The sequence below is a fragment of the Rhineura floridana genome, chromosome 4 (genome assembly GCF_030035675.1).
Source record: "Rhineura floridana isolate rRhiFlo1 chromosome 4, rRhiFlo1.hap2, whole genome shotgun sequence".
In the NCBI taxonomy this organism is placed as follows: Eukaryota; Metazoa; Chordata; class Lepidosauria; order Squamata; family Rhineuridae; genus Rhineura; species Rhineura floridana.
The window spans coordinates 84004202-84022208 of NC_084483.1; the positions used below are offsets into that span (position 1 = coordinate 84004202).

General features: G+C 39.1%; 2 protein-coding genes across 4 annotated transcripts in view; one reads left to right on the top strand and one right to left on the bottom strand.

Moving 5' to 3' along the window:
• Positions 1-1046: 1046 nt before the first annotated feature.
• The window catches only part of PDSS2 (decaprenyl diphosphate synthase subunit 2), a 123345-nt gene continuing 106384 nt past the window's right edge, over positions 1047-18007 (bottom strand). For 2 of the 3 annotated variants that reach the window (XM_061623519.1, XM_061623517.1), the window contains 4 exons: positions 17248-17421; positions 15677-15808; positions 11710-11745; positions 1047-1926 (listed from right to left, as the gene is read on the bottom strand). In XM_061623519.1, the coding sequence (XP_061479503.1) occupies positions 1768-1926; positions 11710-11745; positions 15677-15808; positions 17248-17421 (501 nt within the window). In that variant the 3' untranslated portion in view covers positions 1047-1767. The remainder of the gene's footprint in view (positions 1927-11709; positions 11746-15676; positions 15809-17247; positions 17422-18007) is intronic. The other variant, XM_061623518.1, reaches the window with a different exon arrangement.
• Positions 17336-18007, top strand: part of LOC133383223 (uncharacterized) — a 53425-nt gene continuing 52753 nt past the window's right edge. Inside the window, exon 1 of the mRNA XM_061623520.1 lies at positions 17336-17439. The gene's annotated coding sequence lies outside the window, so the exon portion shown is untranslated. The remainder of the gene's footprint in view (positions 17440-18007) is intronic.

Below are 18007 nucleotides of genomic sequence, written 5' to 3' on the forward strand. Positions count from 1 at the left end.
TTCCCCTTCCCTCTCCTCACATGGTTGGGAGGAGTTTTGTCATTTTGTCCAAACTCAAATTGTGGTTAACATTAAGTATGGTTTGTTTAAAACAAGCCAACTTGAAACAGTGGTTTTGAGATAGTTTTCAACAATAAGAAGGCTCTCTGAACCTGAAAAAGGCTAGATTTGTAACTCTTGATGTCCTCTTTGTCAAGACTGAATGTTGTTCAAGGGTATATCAAAAACATAATGGTTTGAATATAATGGTTTGAGAATTCAACTAGTTTGATCTATATTTTCATCTGGTTATTAAACTGAATTACAGCCAGTAATGTTTTCATAGTACTAAAACTTAGCTTTATCCAAGGGTGTAAAAATATATAAATTGTGTTGGCTTTTAGAAAAAATTCCTCTAAGGGTAACATACCATTATATAGGTTTGTGACACTTCGCTTTAGTGTGCATGTGAAGAAGTTAACTGAAATAACTCCACTTAGTGTTTGAGAGAGAGCAATGTAATGAAATCTGTTTGCTGTGCTAGCTGTCTCCAGATTGGGCTGTAATTACACCACAGAAGGAAGAAAGGTAGCTGAGTCTCAATCTGGATCATTTATGTAAACTCAGCCTTCTTGTCAACGATGTTCTCAGATTGCAAGCATGCAAACCACAAAAATCATCTCCTATGAACAAAACAGAGACAGTGTCAGATTGCAGGCTTCTGATATACCTTGTATTCTCTCTGTAATTGGACTTTAACATTTGACACAGTAAGGTTAAAAAACTTCTCATGTAATATACATCTATTCAGGGAATGAAATCATGTACTGAGGTGGGTCAGGAGGAGGGAGAAGAACTATCCTTTAGTCTTGTTTGACAGAGTTGATGCAGAATTTATGAAGAAGCATTTATTTTATGCAAATTAAAACAAAATGTTCAGTAAATCAAGGAAAAGGTAGTGCCTGTTTTTTGTTGAAGGAATTGGCATGGTATACAAAAGGCAACTACATCACTCTAGAAGTTTAAAACCCCAGTCTTTGAACAAAACTGAAGACTTTACAAACAGCACATTCAAAATTATTCTTTTATATACAGAACCACATAAATATTACAAAGCTTTTACTATACCTGATGTGTTCTCTCAGCAACTCTTTCAAACACTCAATGCATTATGCACAGGGTAATTTTATATGTAAATACATAGAGAAACAGTGTGAGGAGACATAGCTGCATGTAGTTAGATAAAATATTCCCTCCTGTAGTTAGATAAAAGATTCCCTCCTTTCCCCCACTAATTCATCGAGCTGCCCTTCATGTTGATAAATTGGTACATTAATTCTGATTTTAAACAGCCTTCTCTCTGGCAGATTTAGAAAGCATCTCTCCCAACACCTGCAGCTTCAGGGCCCCCCTCTGTCTTCTCTAGTGCAGGAAAACCACAGGCCACCATACTGGCGCCATCCCTGGCTCTGTCCAATCAATAAGGACTTATTTCCTGTCCATTTGCTGAGGTCACAGAAGCGAGTCTCATTAATTATTTCTACTGGTGCAGCCTCAAGTGTGCTTCTGGCATGACAAGTGAAAACTGTTTGACCTTTTTTTCCTAATTTTGTTTGTGGCAGTTCCGAAGGATATATGTTAGTTTGGGAATGTGGTGACAGGAATAGAAACGCATTTTTACAGCCACCAGCGCGTTCAGATTCTTAGCAATGCCAGATTGTGATTCTCTCAACTATTATCTGCTGCTCATCACTGCAAACAAAAGTAGGTTCTTTTTTGAATTGTAGATCATGAAAATCTTGTCACAGCATAAACAATGTTTTCTAAAGTAGATCTGGCCTCAGAGGGAGGGAAGCACTCCAGTGCCTCCAGTGCTCTGTTTCCATGGAAACGACATAGGTCAATAGCTGAAGTCACACCTTTGCCAGCCTTGATTGCATCTTGCAACTGTGAGAAAACACATGCACAATATCATCAGTTTTTACAGAAATAACTATATGCAGATTGCTAAGAAAACATAGATTCTGTATTTCATGACCTGAGCTTCAAAGGACAGTTTAATTAAATGACTGACAATTTTTTTTAGTATCCTCTAATCAATGAAACAATCAGTGAAATAACCCAAATCAATTTAAATTGTTCTATCGCTTATTGATAATTTAAGATTCAATGCTGTTCAAAAACTAATGTAACTGCAGCAGAAGTCCTTCAACTAGTCATGTGTATAATTTTTGCCTAACAGGAATAAGATCAACAAATAATCTTGTACTGATAATAAATTTAGGAATATGCATTTTTAACCAAATTTCATTACAAGCAAGTAGATTCATATGCACATTTACTTTCATTTTATTTATTTATTTGATTTGTATCCCGCCCTTCCTCCCAGCAGGAGCCCAGGGCGTCAAACAAAGTGCTAAAAACACATTAAAACATCATAAAAAGATCTTAAAATACATTCGAACAAAACAGCGTTAAAAACATTTAAAAAATTTTTTTGTGTGCACTATACCAATCTATATTGGTCTGTTGGCACATTGTACATTTTAATCTGGAATATGATTTTAAAATAAAATTTCCATGATGGTTGTAATCTATAGCCTCTTTACTCTGGATTACTCTTCTCTCTCTTCTGCCCTTAGTAAGATTAACAAAGAGGCAAATTGGCTGAAGAGTTCAGCCCACAGGGACGACCCAGCAAAACCTGACACTGTGCAATCCTTATTCTATGGGAATCTGATGGGTTTCTGGTTAGTCTAATTTAGATCAACACACACAGTGCAGCAGCATTTTTAACAGATTGTGTGCTTTGGAAAACTTTTGCTATCAACAATTATAATTTCACTTTTTAGAACTGCATAACAGAAAGACAGAAAACAACCTATTCCTTGATTTGTTTATGAGTAGGACCCAAACAAAAGTTAAACGTATTTAAATCCCATTGATTCAACTGAAAAGGGTTAAGCATGTACTTTCTTGTCAAAGTAAGTGGAATTTAAAATGCTTAACTTTGTCTGAATTGTGCCCTGTATGACCCCTCTGCCTCTTCAGTGGAGAAGGGAATCATTATCTTGCACTGATGTGACAAGTGGCTTCCCAATGAATTATATTTTGTCTTTCCTCCAAAGAGCCCATAGTGACATACACAGATTCCTCTCCCCTATTTTTATATGCACAGGAACCTTGTTAAATACATTAGGCTGAGAGACCATGAATGGCCCAGAGTCACACAGTGAACTTCATGGCTCAGTAGGTATTTAAGCCCGGGTCTTACACCTAATCCTCACCCATTAATCTACAATACACGTGTGGGCTGTGCATCATTAGTCATCAGAGTATCAAGCAACATCCTCATCCCCCATATACTAGATATTAAATATACCAAACATGTGGAAAAGAAGAATGCCTCACACCTCTGCTAGTGAGGCAATGTGTGCCTTAACCACTTCTGAAGCTCCTGCATGTGGGCAATGCTTCTAATTTTGCATACACACCAGTGACCATAAAGTAGTATATAGGGACAGGATAGAAGGGAAAAATTACTTGATCATCACATCAGGAATTTTTCCCATTACCTAACTCTCTCAGCTTCAAATACACCCTATGATAAAGGACCAGTATGCATGCAATGCTAAGCCAAACCATGAATGAGTAAGTGTGTGGGTTTCCCAAGCAAAGACTGTAGCTGTTGCGCTCCTTCGCCAGTCTTGCTACTGCCATGCTACCCAGGGCCAAGCCATGAATTAGGTTAGTGTTATGTCTGAACCTAAACTATGAATAATAAAGTAAAAAATAAACCTTGGCTACAGCTCGTTTGCCTTGAGCAGGGCAAACCAAACCACACTTTCCAATTCAGACACAACCCTGGGTAGCATAGCAGCAGGAGGATCAGGGGAGGATTTCAGCAGCTGCACTCTGGGAATTCATGTTTGCTTGTTCATGGTTTGACTTAGCATTATTTATTTTTTATTTATTTAGTTAGTTAGTTTAATTTATATACCGCCCTAAGCCCAAAGGCTCTCTGGGCGGTGTACAAAAAGATAAAAACAAGCACAATATATAAATACAATAAATAATAATAATTAAACAAAAAAAAACAATAACGAACCAAACAACATCCAAAATACGGAAATGCTGTTTAAAATACACTTTAAAATGCCTGGGAGTATAAAAAGATTTGTGTGAACTGGGCCAAAGAAACCAAAATTGACAATGATAAGCTCTTGATATATAGAAGCTCTTAGAAACATTAAACACACATTCCTTTGAAGTGTATGTATAAAATTAAAAGACAGGAAAGTTTTTTTCCTGCAATATTTAAATAATATACTTTAGTAGAAAAATGATTCTAAATGATCTGAAAGTAACCTGAGAAGCAGAACATGGCTGCGAGAGCCATCTATTTTATGTAGGCAGTTATATATAATGAATGGCTATTCTTATCTAAACATGTAACTTAAGTGAATTAATTATGTATATTAGAGGGTGAACTTAATTCTCAGCACGGCATGGCACTTTAGTGCTCATGTCCCCATTCATAAAACATTTATTTCCCATATTACTTAATAGTATATTTCAGGGGAAAATATGTTTTCATGATATGCATGTACACTGCAACATTAATTAAGCATTTCTTTCAAAGTGTGTAAGCCAACCACACTACACAAGATGAGTGTTACAAGGCAAGTATAACAAGGCAAATCGAACAAAGTAAGAAACAGAAACTTAATTCTGCAAATGTTGTTTGTTATGTGCATTTCTGCTTTAGCAGGGGCTTTTATTTTGCAGCAAGCTGCTGAAGTTTTGCTGAAGGTAAAAGAGCATAAAGTACTCTCTCAAATGGTGGATGGGTTAGAGATACATACTGCTTTTAAAGAGGTGATAGGCAGCCATCACAGAAGAATCCCTTAGAAATGGTCACATTCAGAAGCGAACTGAGAAGCTAAAGGTTAGCTACAGATCTCGTAACTCAGTGTTCCTTAGAAACTTGAGATATTCTGTAATTGCTCTCCCTAAATGTCCTTGAATTGAGATACGTTGTACTGTACTTTTATTTATTTATATCCTGCCTCATTTTTAAAGAACCTAAGATTGCTGACATAAGACAGTGAATACAATAAAAAACTAAAATCAACTAGACCAACACAACAGCCTAAAAGCACAAGGACAGCTGTCCACTAGCTAATGTCTAAAATCAAACACCTCAGGATGCTTGCCTAAACAGGCACAATTTGTACACTTTCCAAGCCTAGGACAACAATAATTAACAGTGACTTCTCCACAGAAAGATATTATGAGTGTGGCCCATCTCAATCTGATGTGAAAAGTTTTGCCAGCTTAACCAGTTTTCATTTTTCTTTAGTGCTGGGGTGGGCAATTTGCAGCCCAAGGAGGAGTGCCTGCAGTCCTCAGCCAGCCTAATTTCAAGAGTGTGTGCACACGCACACGTGTGTATGTGCATGTGTGTGCCTGGAGACAGAGGAGGCTGGGAGTGGGGAAAATGGGGAAGGGGGCAAAATGGAACCGTGAAAGGATTATCAGTTTAGATCTCTAGCAACCTCTCCTGTAATCTGCTGGATGTGGAAGAAGAGAGAAAGGGAGCAAGAAAGAGAGAGTAAAGGGTTTGCCAGAGAGAAGAGTGGTCCCACCGACTGCCAGATTTGGCCCCACCCACTATCAGCTCAGCGAAGGGCTGTAGCTCAGTAGTACAGCATCTGTTTTGCATGCAGAAGGTCCCACGTTCAATCCCCTGACATCTCCAGGTAGGGCTGCAAGAGACCCCTGTCTGAAATCTTGGAGGGCCACTGCTAGTCAGAGAGGCAATACTGAGCAAGATGGACCAATAGTTTTGATTCAGTATAAGGCAGCCTCCTATGATCCTAACGTGTCATGGAGATTTTTAAGAAGGAAACTGTGGGTGCAAGTTTAAGTGGTTGAGGGGACAAAACTCTGCTTGGCTTCTGGTTCTACTGCACAAGAACATTTCAGAGCAGGCTAAAGAAGGCCTGCTCTGACTCTCATTAGGTTCCACCACAAAAGGTACTTCAAGGAAGGCTCTTGCAGCATTTCCCCAAATTGTTAGACAGGATGGAAAAGGAAAGCCAGCTCTCCTTCCCTTTGTAAATCCATTTTCCCTCCCACTGCCACAACTTTCTCTCATCAGCACTATTTGGTTTAGAGATCCAAAGCCTTTTCCTACTCCCATACAGAATCACCAGCACATGTATGCTGCAGCACTGGCACTCACAAAACCCAGGAAAACAAACCCACAGGCACAATCTCAAAATATACTCACTGCCTTCCAGCTATCCACAGCCCCAGCTTCCCACCCAATCACAATCAAGCCCACTTCTATGGCAAGACAGTCATGAAAGCTACACTTCAAGCATAAAACCCCACAGCTCAGGCATGCCAAGCAGTTTCCCTGCTCTTTACCAGGGAGGCCACTCTCATCCAAGCCAACAATTTCCTATCTCGCTCACACCTGGTTCTCACTTTCCATACACAAAACTGGCTGTCCTTCTCTGACAAGGCATCCTATATCTAGCCTCATAACTTGCTAAAAGGAAAAAAAAGCTTAAATTGATTTGTGGTCAAGGAACAAACTAATGCATTCAGTGTTTGCCATGTTATGCAATGGCTTTTCTAAATTCGTTTTCTCTTGTGAGGAATCTTGTGCCTCACTAAGTGCTGACATTTAGACTACCAAAATGTTACCTTGAAATAAAGCAATACACGTTGAAGCTAATAGGTTTACTTTTCCCCATTGCTATTCGAATGTTTCTAATTAGTTGCTATAGATTTGATTGGTGTTTGCAGCTCAATGCAGTCACATTTTCCGTTTTTAAATGGCAGCTGGACAATGATTTATTTTATGTGCTTTACTTTATACATCTTTTTGGATATGCTACAATGCAGCTCTTCCTGGCCAAACACAGAACTGTTATGATACTGTGTTTTGATAAATATTTAAGCAACATAACTTTTGAATTAGAATACAAATACTTTCTGAGCAAATCATACACACGATCTTCTCTTGGATCACAAGGTATGGAACTAGAAAGTTTAAAGGCCAAAGAAGGAAGTTTCAGAAAGACTTACTTAAAAATGGATGATTGCCCATCAGAAAAATATATGAATCTATTCATTTAACACTCATAGCAATACATTTATTTTTGAAAAATACTGTTCCATATACAAGGGGTTATACTGGTGTACATAATGCTGTGGTTCCCAAACATCTTTTAGGAGGGTGCCTAGATAAGCCATCTGCTCCACTGGTTGTACTTATAATAGCAATCCTTATCTGGGTGTTGATATGGAGATCACTATGAGATGTAGAGATCTATCCCTTTTATTCTGACTCCCCAAGATAAAATTATTGGAACAGGATTTTTAAACATCAAAAAGGCTATTGACAATTAGGCATCATTATACGTTAAAATCAAACCATCTGCCCTTAGTAGTTAACCTCGTGCACAATTGCTTCCTTGAATTGAATTATGCAAAGAACTCATTTTTAGCTTTACAATATACTGGATTACAACATCATACAAAAGATTAACAGCATGAAACTAGTCAGACACATGAAACTAAGATGCAGTGCCCTAAGAAGAATAAACTTGCTTTGCTTTTTTGAAGCAAGTTAAAACAGATTCACTGCAGTTCTAGAACCCAAACAGTAAAAAGGCTTGCCAATGAATTAAATGCAAAATATACATTTGTGGCATACAACCTAGGCCTGCAGTGATGTCTCTTGTTGTTAGGGTTGGTGTTTGTTTGCAGACAGCATTGTGGCATGAGAAATGTGCTAACTACAGCACTATATTTTAAATGTGGGAAGGGTAGGTACTGCTATGTAGGTGATGAAATGAATGCTGATATTTAAGGCACAGTCTGGGTGATCTGGACTCTAGTTATGACTTATAGCAAACATCACATAAATGTGTAGCTACAGCAGAGGCGGGAAACCTCAAGACTGGGGACCAAATGCGGTTCTCCAGACCTTTCTATCTGGCCTTCCGGACTTTTCCCAGGCCCCATTCCTCACTGGCTATGCTTCATGCCTTCCAAGAGTGTTTTTGCCTGGCTGAAAGTGTTCTTGAACTGTAATCAAGCCTTTTACTTGCCATGATATTTTGCTTCTAGCCTCAACCCCTGCTATGCAGCCCCCAGAAGGCTGCCCACAAGGGAATGCAATTCTCAGGCTGAAAAAAGGTTCTGTACCTCTGAACTACAGTATCTGTTTTGTGATCCCATCCACATCTGCTATATTTGTTTACCATACCCTGTCGTTTGCAAGAATCCTTTGCCATTTCCTTACGTATGACCATATCCAGTTGTGCTTTCCCCCCTGATGTCTCATCAGGAGAAAGTACTGCAACAACATAAGCTGCTGAGGTAGATTTTAAGCACTGATTCAAATCCATATGCATCTAACCTCAATAGTCTTCTTCCACTGCTTCTTTAGTCATTGAGGAGGCACTTTTTCTTCTCTGGAACAAGCCGTCTATCACAATCATACTGGATCAATAATCTGTCTGCATGTGGTAGCCACACTCTAGAATACAGGACTTGAGTATTAACAGACTGATTAACTGCTGGTGAGCAAATGGCTTCTTATATGAGTAGATGGAATTGGCTTTTTGAAATAATTGACTATAGAAAATGGGTATTTTAGAATTAAAGGATGTGTTGGTAAGGAGGGCTCACAACAGTAATATACACATTACACTCTAGGTGTATGGAAAGATGAAATAAAAGCAAGCAGGAATTTAGTTTCCTTGTTAATTTAAAATCATGTCATTATTGGTGTAACTTCTGACAGCTTGCCATCACTTGCATATTGAAGCATATTGAAGTGAAATTCAATTAACGGATCTATTTCAGCTTCAAGTAGTTGCTACTGTTATATCTTCTGTCCTAGTTTTAATAGCTTCCTTCTGCTACTGTCATGCTGGAGCAATAGCAGGGCAACACCTAAAATGTCTTATTTTGTTATGTGCCTTCAAGTTGATTATGACTTATGGTGACCCTATGAATCAGTGACCTCCAAGAGCATCTGTCATGAACCACCCTGTTCAGATCTTGTAAGTTCAGGTCTGTGGCTTCCTTTATGGAATCAATCCATCTCTTGTTTGGCCTTCCTCTTTTTCTGTTCCCTTCTGTTTTTCCCGAGGAACCGTATGATGAAGAACCAGAAATTTTAGAATGCGAGGTGAAAGCTGCTCTTAAAATACTTGGAAGAAACAAATCACCAGGAATAGATGGCATACCAATACCAATTCTACTGGTATGCCATCTGTTCCTGGTGATCGGTTTCTCCCAAGTATTTTAAGAGTAGCTTTCACCTCACAGTCTAAAATGACTGGTTCTTCATCATACTGTTCCTCCGTGAATGAATCTGTCATCTTTGCATCTCTTTTATAGAGTTCTTCAGTGTATTGCTTCCATCTTCCTTTTATTCCATCTCAGTCAGTCAGTGTGTTCCCCTGTTGATTATTCAACATCCCTACCCTTGGTTCAATTTTTCCTTTAATTTCTCTAATCTTTTGGAATAGGGCTCTTGTTCTACCCCTCTTGTTGTCTTTTCTATTTCTATACAAGAAGCATTGTAATAGTTCTCTTTATCCCTACGTACTAGTTGCTGTATTGTTGCATTTAGGGTTCTGACCATGTTTCTATCTCCTTTTACTTTTCTTCTCTCTTTAACCATTTTAAGAGTTTCTTCAGTCATCCACTGAGGTCTTTCTCTCTTTTGAACTAGAGGTATTGTCTTTTTGCATTCTTCCCTGATAATGTTTCTGACTTCACTCCATAGTTCTTCTGGTTCTCTGTCAACTAAGTTTAAAACTTCAAATCTGTTCCTTATTTGATCTTTATGTTCTTCTGGGATGTTATTTAAATTGTATTTTGCCATTATGATGGCTTTGTTGTTCTTCTTCATCTTTACTCTGATTTTCGATATGACCAGTTCATTATCTGTACCACAGTCGGCTCCTGGTCTTGTTTTCGCAGAAAGTATGGAACTTCTCCATCTTCTGCTATCAATTATATAATCAATTTGATTCCTATACTGACCATTTGGCGATGTCCATGTATACAGTAGCTTTTCGGTTGTTCAAAAAATAGTCATCAACAATACACTAAGGAAGTTCCAGTCCAATTTTAAGCTATTTTTATTACCTATATAGGATTATTTGCTAGATGCTATTGCAGGGATTCTAAGGATATTACGTTATACTAAACAATGAACATGTTTTCTTCTAATGTAGGATTAAAAACCACACTTTTTCAAATTTTGGAACACTGATACAAATCTGACCCAAACCAAAGATAAGTCAGATTCTATGAGGACTTGCTTAGAAATAGATGTGAATTAAGCTCACAGCATTAGGTGGCCTTTGAAATTCACATATAGGATGGTACTCCAGCAAAGCAATCAAATAAAAACCAGTTTTAAGTTTTAAGTTTTCAAGCTTTTCTGTAAGGATGTCATATGTAGCCTAATCTTGAAGAACTTCTGCAGGTCAGAAAACATGCACTAAAGGCATTCATGCTATAGTCTAGAGCAGGCATCTTCCTAAAAGACACCTTGCTCCCTGTAACTTACATGAGCAGCCACAGAAGACAACTGATTATATTATAGGAAGGGATAATATCAACATTTCTATCTGGAAGGATCATAAAGCTGAATTCAACTCCCCCACCCACAAAGTTCATTATAAATGGAGCACATAATTCTACTGAAGTTCAAAAATTGCTCATAATGGGTTTGCCAATATGCAGCACTTCCACTGCCAGCCAACACTCCCTTTATTCATCCTCAAATGTATCTTTGAAAAGGAAGGGGGCTACAGCAAGGAGAACTCATGGCAGCAACAAAAGCCTCATATCTGAGGCATAGACATTCACATGGAGCACCCACTGCCTCTAAGGAGCCTGGGAAATGGAGTTTCCAATGTCTCTAACACAACAGTTTGAGCCATCAGGCAACTCCATTTCCCAGGTTCCCTGCAAAAAAGCAGTGTCCTGACTCAGTAAGCATCCATGCTGGAACATCCAGGGTGCTGGAAGCTCTCCCCACCATTACCCCATTCCGAGGAGTAAATTTTGGGAAAGGGAGACTGGTTGGGAAAGGTGAGGTTGACAGGGTGTTGTCATAGCAGACTTGTTGGGGCTCCTTAAGTAACACAATATAGTAAAGTTTCCTGAAATTAAAACATTTGAACACAACTCATCTAAGGGTTCTTAAATCCTGTCCTAATAGGTCTTCTAAAACAAGCAAAAAATTGATTCAATGTATTACAACACAGGAGCAAAAGGAAACAAACCCAAAGGAAACTGAGCAAATTGCACGTACATTTGCATGTGTGGACACCTGGCTGTCATATGTGCTTCCTACGTGTGGTAGGAAATACATGCAATGCTGGATTCATGTCTGGAATCAGACCCAGCTGAGAACCCTCTTTCTTACCAGCGTATTTTTGTATTTTGTAGACATACACCAATATGTATTGTAACTTAGTTGCAGCAGGCTGCTTTGCTAGGCAACTTTTGGTTGAAAAATCTGATGAAAATAACTGAAAAGATGAGACCCGCTCCCATGTTCCACCATGCATAAGAAGTCACCTCGCCAGCTAAAGTCTATATACGCATGCCACACTGGACTGAAACCATTTCTCAAAAAACAAAAGCAAGAACAATATGTTTTTTAAAATATTTATTTACCTTAGTGTAGTCTATTAAGTTTCCTTTAACTTGAGCCTTAAACAATACAAGGATAAAAGTTAAAATGTATTTCATTGTCTAAGATATTACAACTAAACAATAGTTCAAACTAAACAATAGAATCATATGCAGTGCCTTGCAAAAGTAATCAGACCCCTGACCAATGCTCTCATATTACTGAATTAGGAATGGTAGATTGCAATTTCATTCTGTATGATATTTTATTTTGAAACACGGAAACTCAAAATCAATTATTGTAAGGTGACATTGGTTTTATGTTGGGAAATGTTTGCAAGAAACAAAAGAACTGAAACATGTTGCTTGCATAAGTATTCAACCCCTGGGCTATGGAAGCTCCCAGTGTACACAGATGAAATTATTTATTTATTTATTTATTGCACTTGTATACCGCCCCATAGCCAAAGCTCTCTGGGCGGTTTACAGCAACCAAAAACATTAAAACAAATATACAATTTAAACACATATTTTAAAAACAATTTAAAATACAATTTAAAAATTTAAAACAATTTAAAACACATGCTAAAGTCTTGACCTAGCACCGAAAAGATAACAGTGTTGGCACCAGGCGCACCTCGTCAGGGAGATCATTCCATAATTTGGGGGCCACCACTGAGAAGGCCCTCTCCCTTGTTGCCACCCTCCGAGCTTCCCTTGGAGTAGGCACCCGGAGGAGGGCCTTTGATCTTGAACGTAGTGTACAGGTGGGTTCGTATCGGGAGAGGCGTTCCATCAGGTATTGTGGTCCCAAGCCGTGTAAGGCTTTATAGGTCAAAACCAGCACCTTGAATCGAGCTCAGAAACATACAGGCAGCCAATGCAAGCGGGCCCTGTCGAGGACACAGTTACCTTACCATTGGCCTCCACCTGTGAACCATGAAAGTTGCTGTCACATTGTCAGGATAAAACCCCCACTGTTGAAGGATCATTGGTCAGGGGGTGGATTTGAAGGAAAATGAAGACCAAAGAGCATTCTACAGAAGTGAGAGATAATGTAATACAAATGCATAGATTAGGAAAATGGTACAAAATAATATCCAAGGGTTTGGATATCCCAGTGAGCACAGTTGGATCAATAATCAAGAAGTAGAAGCTGCATCACACCACCCAGGCACTGCCAAGAAAAAGCCATCCCTTAAAACTTGGCGCTCGAACAAGGAGACTTGTGAGAGAAGCCACAGAGAGGCCAACAATCACTTTGAAGGAGCTACAGTGTTCAGTGGCTGGGAATGAAGTAATGGTGCAGCAGTCAACCATATCAAGAGCTCTGCATAACACTGGCCTGTATGGGAGGGTAGCAAAAAAGAAGCCATTACTCAAAAAGTACCATCTGAAAGCATGTCTGGAGTTTGCCAGAAAGCATGAGAGTGCCCCAGCTGTGATGTGGGAAAAGGTTTTGTGGTCAGATGATACCAAGACAGAGTCTTTTGGCCAAAACTCAAAGCGCTAGGTGTGGCACAAACCTAACACTGCCCATGCCTCAAGACACACCATCCCTACATTGAAGTATGGTGGTGGCAACATCACGCTGTGGGGATGCTTCTCACCAGCAGGGACTGGGCATCTTGTTAAAATCGAAGGAAGAAGGGATGGAGCAAAATACAGGGAAATACTGCAAGAGAACCTGCTTCAGTCTACTAAAAAACTGAAGCTTGGGAGGAAATTCACTTTTCACCAGGACAATAATCCCAAGCACAAGGCCAAAGCAACACTGGAGTGGTTCAAGAACAAAAAGGTGAATGTCCTACGGTGGCCCAGTCAAAGTTTTGATCTCAATCCCATTGAGAATCTGTGGCCCTCTTTGAAAATTGCGGTCCACAAGCAATGTCTAAACAACCTGAACAACCTGGACTGAATCTGCCAAGAAGAATGGGCCAAAATCTCTCTGTGTGCAAAGCTGGTACGTACCTACCCCAAAAGACTTAAAGCTGTTATTGCAGAGAAAGGTGGCTCTACCAAATATTAATGTATTGGGGTTGAATACTTATGCAAGCAACATATTTCAGTTTTTTGTTTCTTACTAACATTTCCCAACATAAAACCAATGTCACCTTACAATAATTGATTTTGTGTTTCAGTGTTGCAAAATAAAATATCATACACAACGAAATTACAATGTACCATTTGTAATTCAGTAATATGAGAGGATTGGTCAGGGGTCTGATTACTTTTGCAAGGCACTGTATATTTCTTCTAAAATAGGACTGAGGGCCAACCACAGCCCCTGAAAGACTGTTTTCAGAAAACAGAGAACACACACAGTGCACAAGTGAACTGGTTCAATCAATGGTTATACTAGTTCATCCTTCCCCAACCTGCTGCCCTCCAGTTGTTTTAGACCATTGTCCCTGACCATTGGCTATGCTGGCTGGGGCTCAGGAGACCTACAGTCCAAAACATCTGAGGGCACCAGGTGGGGATGGCTATACCAACTGAACCGTTTCCTGTGTCTGTGAGAAAGGGTCTTCTCTGTTACAAGTACGTGGCCAGGTAAGGACCTAAGACTGCAGTCCTGACCCCACTGAACCTAGGAGTAATCCCCACTGAATTCAACAAAGCACCCATTGAATAAAGAGCACATTCATTAGAATAGGTATGGATTTTTATCAAGACAGCAGCCTGAGAAGGGATAACAATCATAACATCAGAGAAAATATCAAAGCTGGTAGGCCTAAAATTAGTCCAGCCAGCTGTGTTTTGAGTTGCAATCATATATGCATGAGCAGTTTCCTTCCCTCTGCCTTGTCTTTGCTCTATGCTTAGAAGTAATTAGTTGTTGAAAAACTAAAACGGTTATTTTATTTGTTTTAGTGGCACAGAATGCTTGCATATTTTAATAAAATCCCAATAGAATACAGAGCAGAGCAAAACTCAGTGGTGTCTAATACCTTGAATTTTGACAAGTGGTTACCATAAGTGCCACAGTATTTTTATTTTAAAAATAATACAGAAGTTACATATTGTAATAATCATTTCTTGGTACCAACACTTTATTTCCATCGAAGTTAAGTTGTAAATACACAGAAGCAGAATATTTTCCTTTTATAAAAATTAGTTTGGTGCACATATGGGTGAACACACACACACACACACACACACACACACACTCACTCTTCTGGGAGACCAGGGTTCGAATCCCCACATAGCTATGAAACCACTGGGTGACCTTGGGCCAGTCACTGACTCTCAGCCTCATGAAAACCCTACTCATAGGGTCGCCATAAGTCGGAATCGACTTGAAGGCAGTACATAAATAATATTATATATATAATATATACACGCACACACAGCAGCATTCACTTGTAGCACAGAATGATGCTATGTCTGGGTATCATGCTTAACCATAGTTTAGCATGAAAGGAACAAGCAAGTTTCATGCACTCTCCACTTCTGACATGGCTGCAAGGAGGAGTTTGGAAGCTTTTGCTTCTTTTTGTGTTTAGTTAGGATTTGTCACTTGTCTAAAGAAGATCCTCCGTGGTGCAGAGTGGTAAGCAGCGGTAACGCAGCCGAAAGCTCTGCTCACGGCCGGAGTTCGATTCCAACGGAAGGAGGAAGTCGAATCTCCAGTAAAAGGGGTCGAGGTCCACTCAGCCTTCCATCCATCCGTGGTCGGTAAAATGAGTACCTGGCATATGCTAAGGGGTAAAGAAAGGCCGGGGAAGGAACTGGCAATTCCACCCCATATATACGGTCTACCTAGTAAACGTCGCAAGATGTCACCCTAAGAGTCCGAAACGACTCGCACTACAAGTGCAGGGACATCTTTACCTTTAGTTGTCTAAACTGACAAACTGTGGTTAATGTTAACTATGGTTCCCCCCCCCCTTTTTTTAAAAAGCCATAGTTAACAGGGAGGATCACTTGAGCTAGACGCTCATTCCTCTCATGCTAAACATGTGATGACTGAATATTACTAATATATATGTGAATATAGGCATTTGCCTACCTCTTTAATCTGCTTAATCCAGGCTTCTCTTCCAATGAATTCTTGATGCAAGACTACAGGTGCAGAATTTAAACTGAAGGCCACAGAATCATCAGAACTTTCATTAAAAAATGGCTGAATGTCAGCATTTAGCTGTAAGATAATCAAAACATTTTGTAAAATAGAAGTAGTTTTTCATAGCAAATCTATTTCATCCATGGCTAATATCACATATGTGGGCACAGGATTTTTTACATATACATAAATTGTATGTCTGGCCATACAAAAATCCTTCAACCAACACAGTACAAAGGAGTTTAACAGGTTATCAGCCTGCTCCTATGTGCACAACTGTACCATCAGTTCTGTTTCTTGGTCCTACCTTTTCTATATCAGATTGTTATGAAATGGAAAAGTTATGTATTACTGGTGAAATCCAATGGTATTACTGGTAAAATAAATGGGACATGCATTCAGTAGAGTAATTTAGGACCCTTTATGTCCTAAACTTGTGGTTGTCCTGTGTTTGCTCCCCTGCGTGGCCTATCATTGCTTCCTAGTAATTGCGTGCACTGCAAATTACACGTGCAGAGGGTCTGCATGCTGGTTGCACAGAACTTCTTGCATGCTTTCATTGAAAGAAAAATAAATAGAGCACAAGAACCAGCCTCCACACATGCCTAATTTTCACTGAATTGTGATCCTATGTGGAGCGTTCACACCTGCCTTGGTTATCCAGACAGTGGCTACTTCCAAAATAGGCTACAGCAGTGCACTTGATGTGGGGCTGCCTTTGAAGGTGGTCCAGAAGTTTCAGCTGGTACAAAATGCAGCCACATAATCCAGTATTTGCTCCAGGTATACTGACTGCCAATTCAAAATGCTGGCTTGGGACCTGGTTAATTGAAAGACCACCTTTACATACATCATACCGACTATACATTGCTTCAGGGTTCCTTCTTGAGTGCCCACCATTAAAATCTATTAAGCTGGTGTGCACAAGAAATTGGGCCTTCTGGGCGATGGCCCCAGAACTATGGAACTCCCTATTCTATCCCTTGCCCCAACCGTAAAGGTGCTTAGGTGACCACTGAAGACTTTCCACTTGCCTTTAACTGAGACTATAATTACTTTGGGTGTTATACAGCAGCATCTTAATTATTCTGTATGCTTCTTAATGTGGCTATTATATTTTTATATCTTGTCTTGCTTCTGTTTGTATGTCTTTTTGTAAGGATGCAGTCCTAAAAATCAACTAAAAATAATTTAAATAATAAATAAATTCTTCCTGTAACGGCCTTTGCAGTAAAACAAGCATGCACATAAAACATATAATTTTAAAGAGTTTAACTTGAAGGCAGTCCATTTCCATTTTCAAGTGTAAAGAAATAAAATACAAGGAATTTACTTTTGATAAATACTTTATATGAATATATTTCAACACTGCCTACAACTGACTTGTGTATTTGCTTTTTAAAAAGCTACCAAAACCCAAATCTGTTATCCATAGAAGTACAACAGAATGTAAAGAATCATCTGATGCTTGTTCACAATATCAGCTTTGAACTGCTGGAGGAAAACAGAAGGCATACCTTATGACTCATAGAAATGTGCTTTCCATACTTAAATGCCATATTCTGGATTCTTGCATCATGTTTTGCCAATTCCATTGCAGCTTGGCAGCTTTTTGACAGCAAGGCACTATGGGATAGGAAAACTTGCTCTTCCCACATTAATATTCCAATGTCATCTGTGAAGCCATTTTCCTAGAAACTCAAGAAATGGTAAGTTGAATATGCTATAAATCAAGGTAATGATAAGCACAACAATGCGGCCACCTAGTAACATGAGAACTTCACACAGTAAGGGAAGATGTCACAGTCACAGTCTAGTAGACCAAGATGATGGAAATTATAGAAATCAAAAGGTTTAAACAAATGTTAGTTTGTACACTATCCATGCACACATTATTGGTGTCCATTATTTACTGACTGTCCTTTTCTTTCACAACTGAGTCCATTTTACTCACAAACCAAATGAAGCATTGATTTACATGATTTCTTAATCATTCAAGTATAAAGCTATATAAAGTCATTGTATTATTACTAGCAACTAATTATCAACCTGCTAATCTAAGTATGTGATGAGGTGAACATTTTACCAAACAGAAAGATGAAAATTCAAAACAAAAGACTTGCAAATGTGCCCCTGGAACCATGGCAGGGAAAAAGCAGCTGTGGAGGGAGGGAGTTAGAGGAGAAATTGATGAGTGGAGGAAGGATTAAGCACCTCTCTTCTGAAGAACTTATTTCCCCCTGCAATCATCCCCTCCTGTAGTTGCTTTCCAGAGGA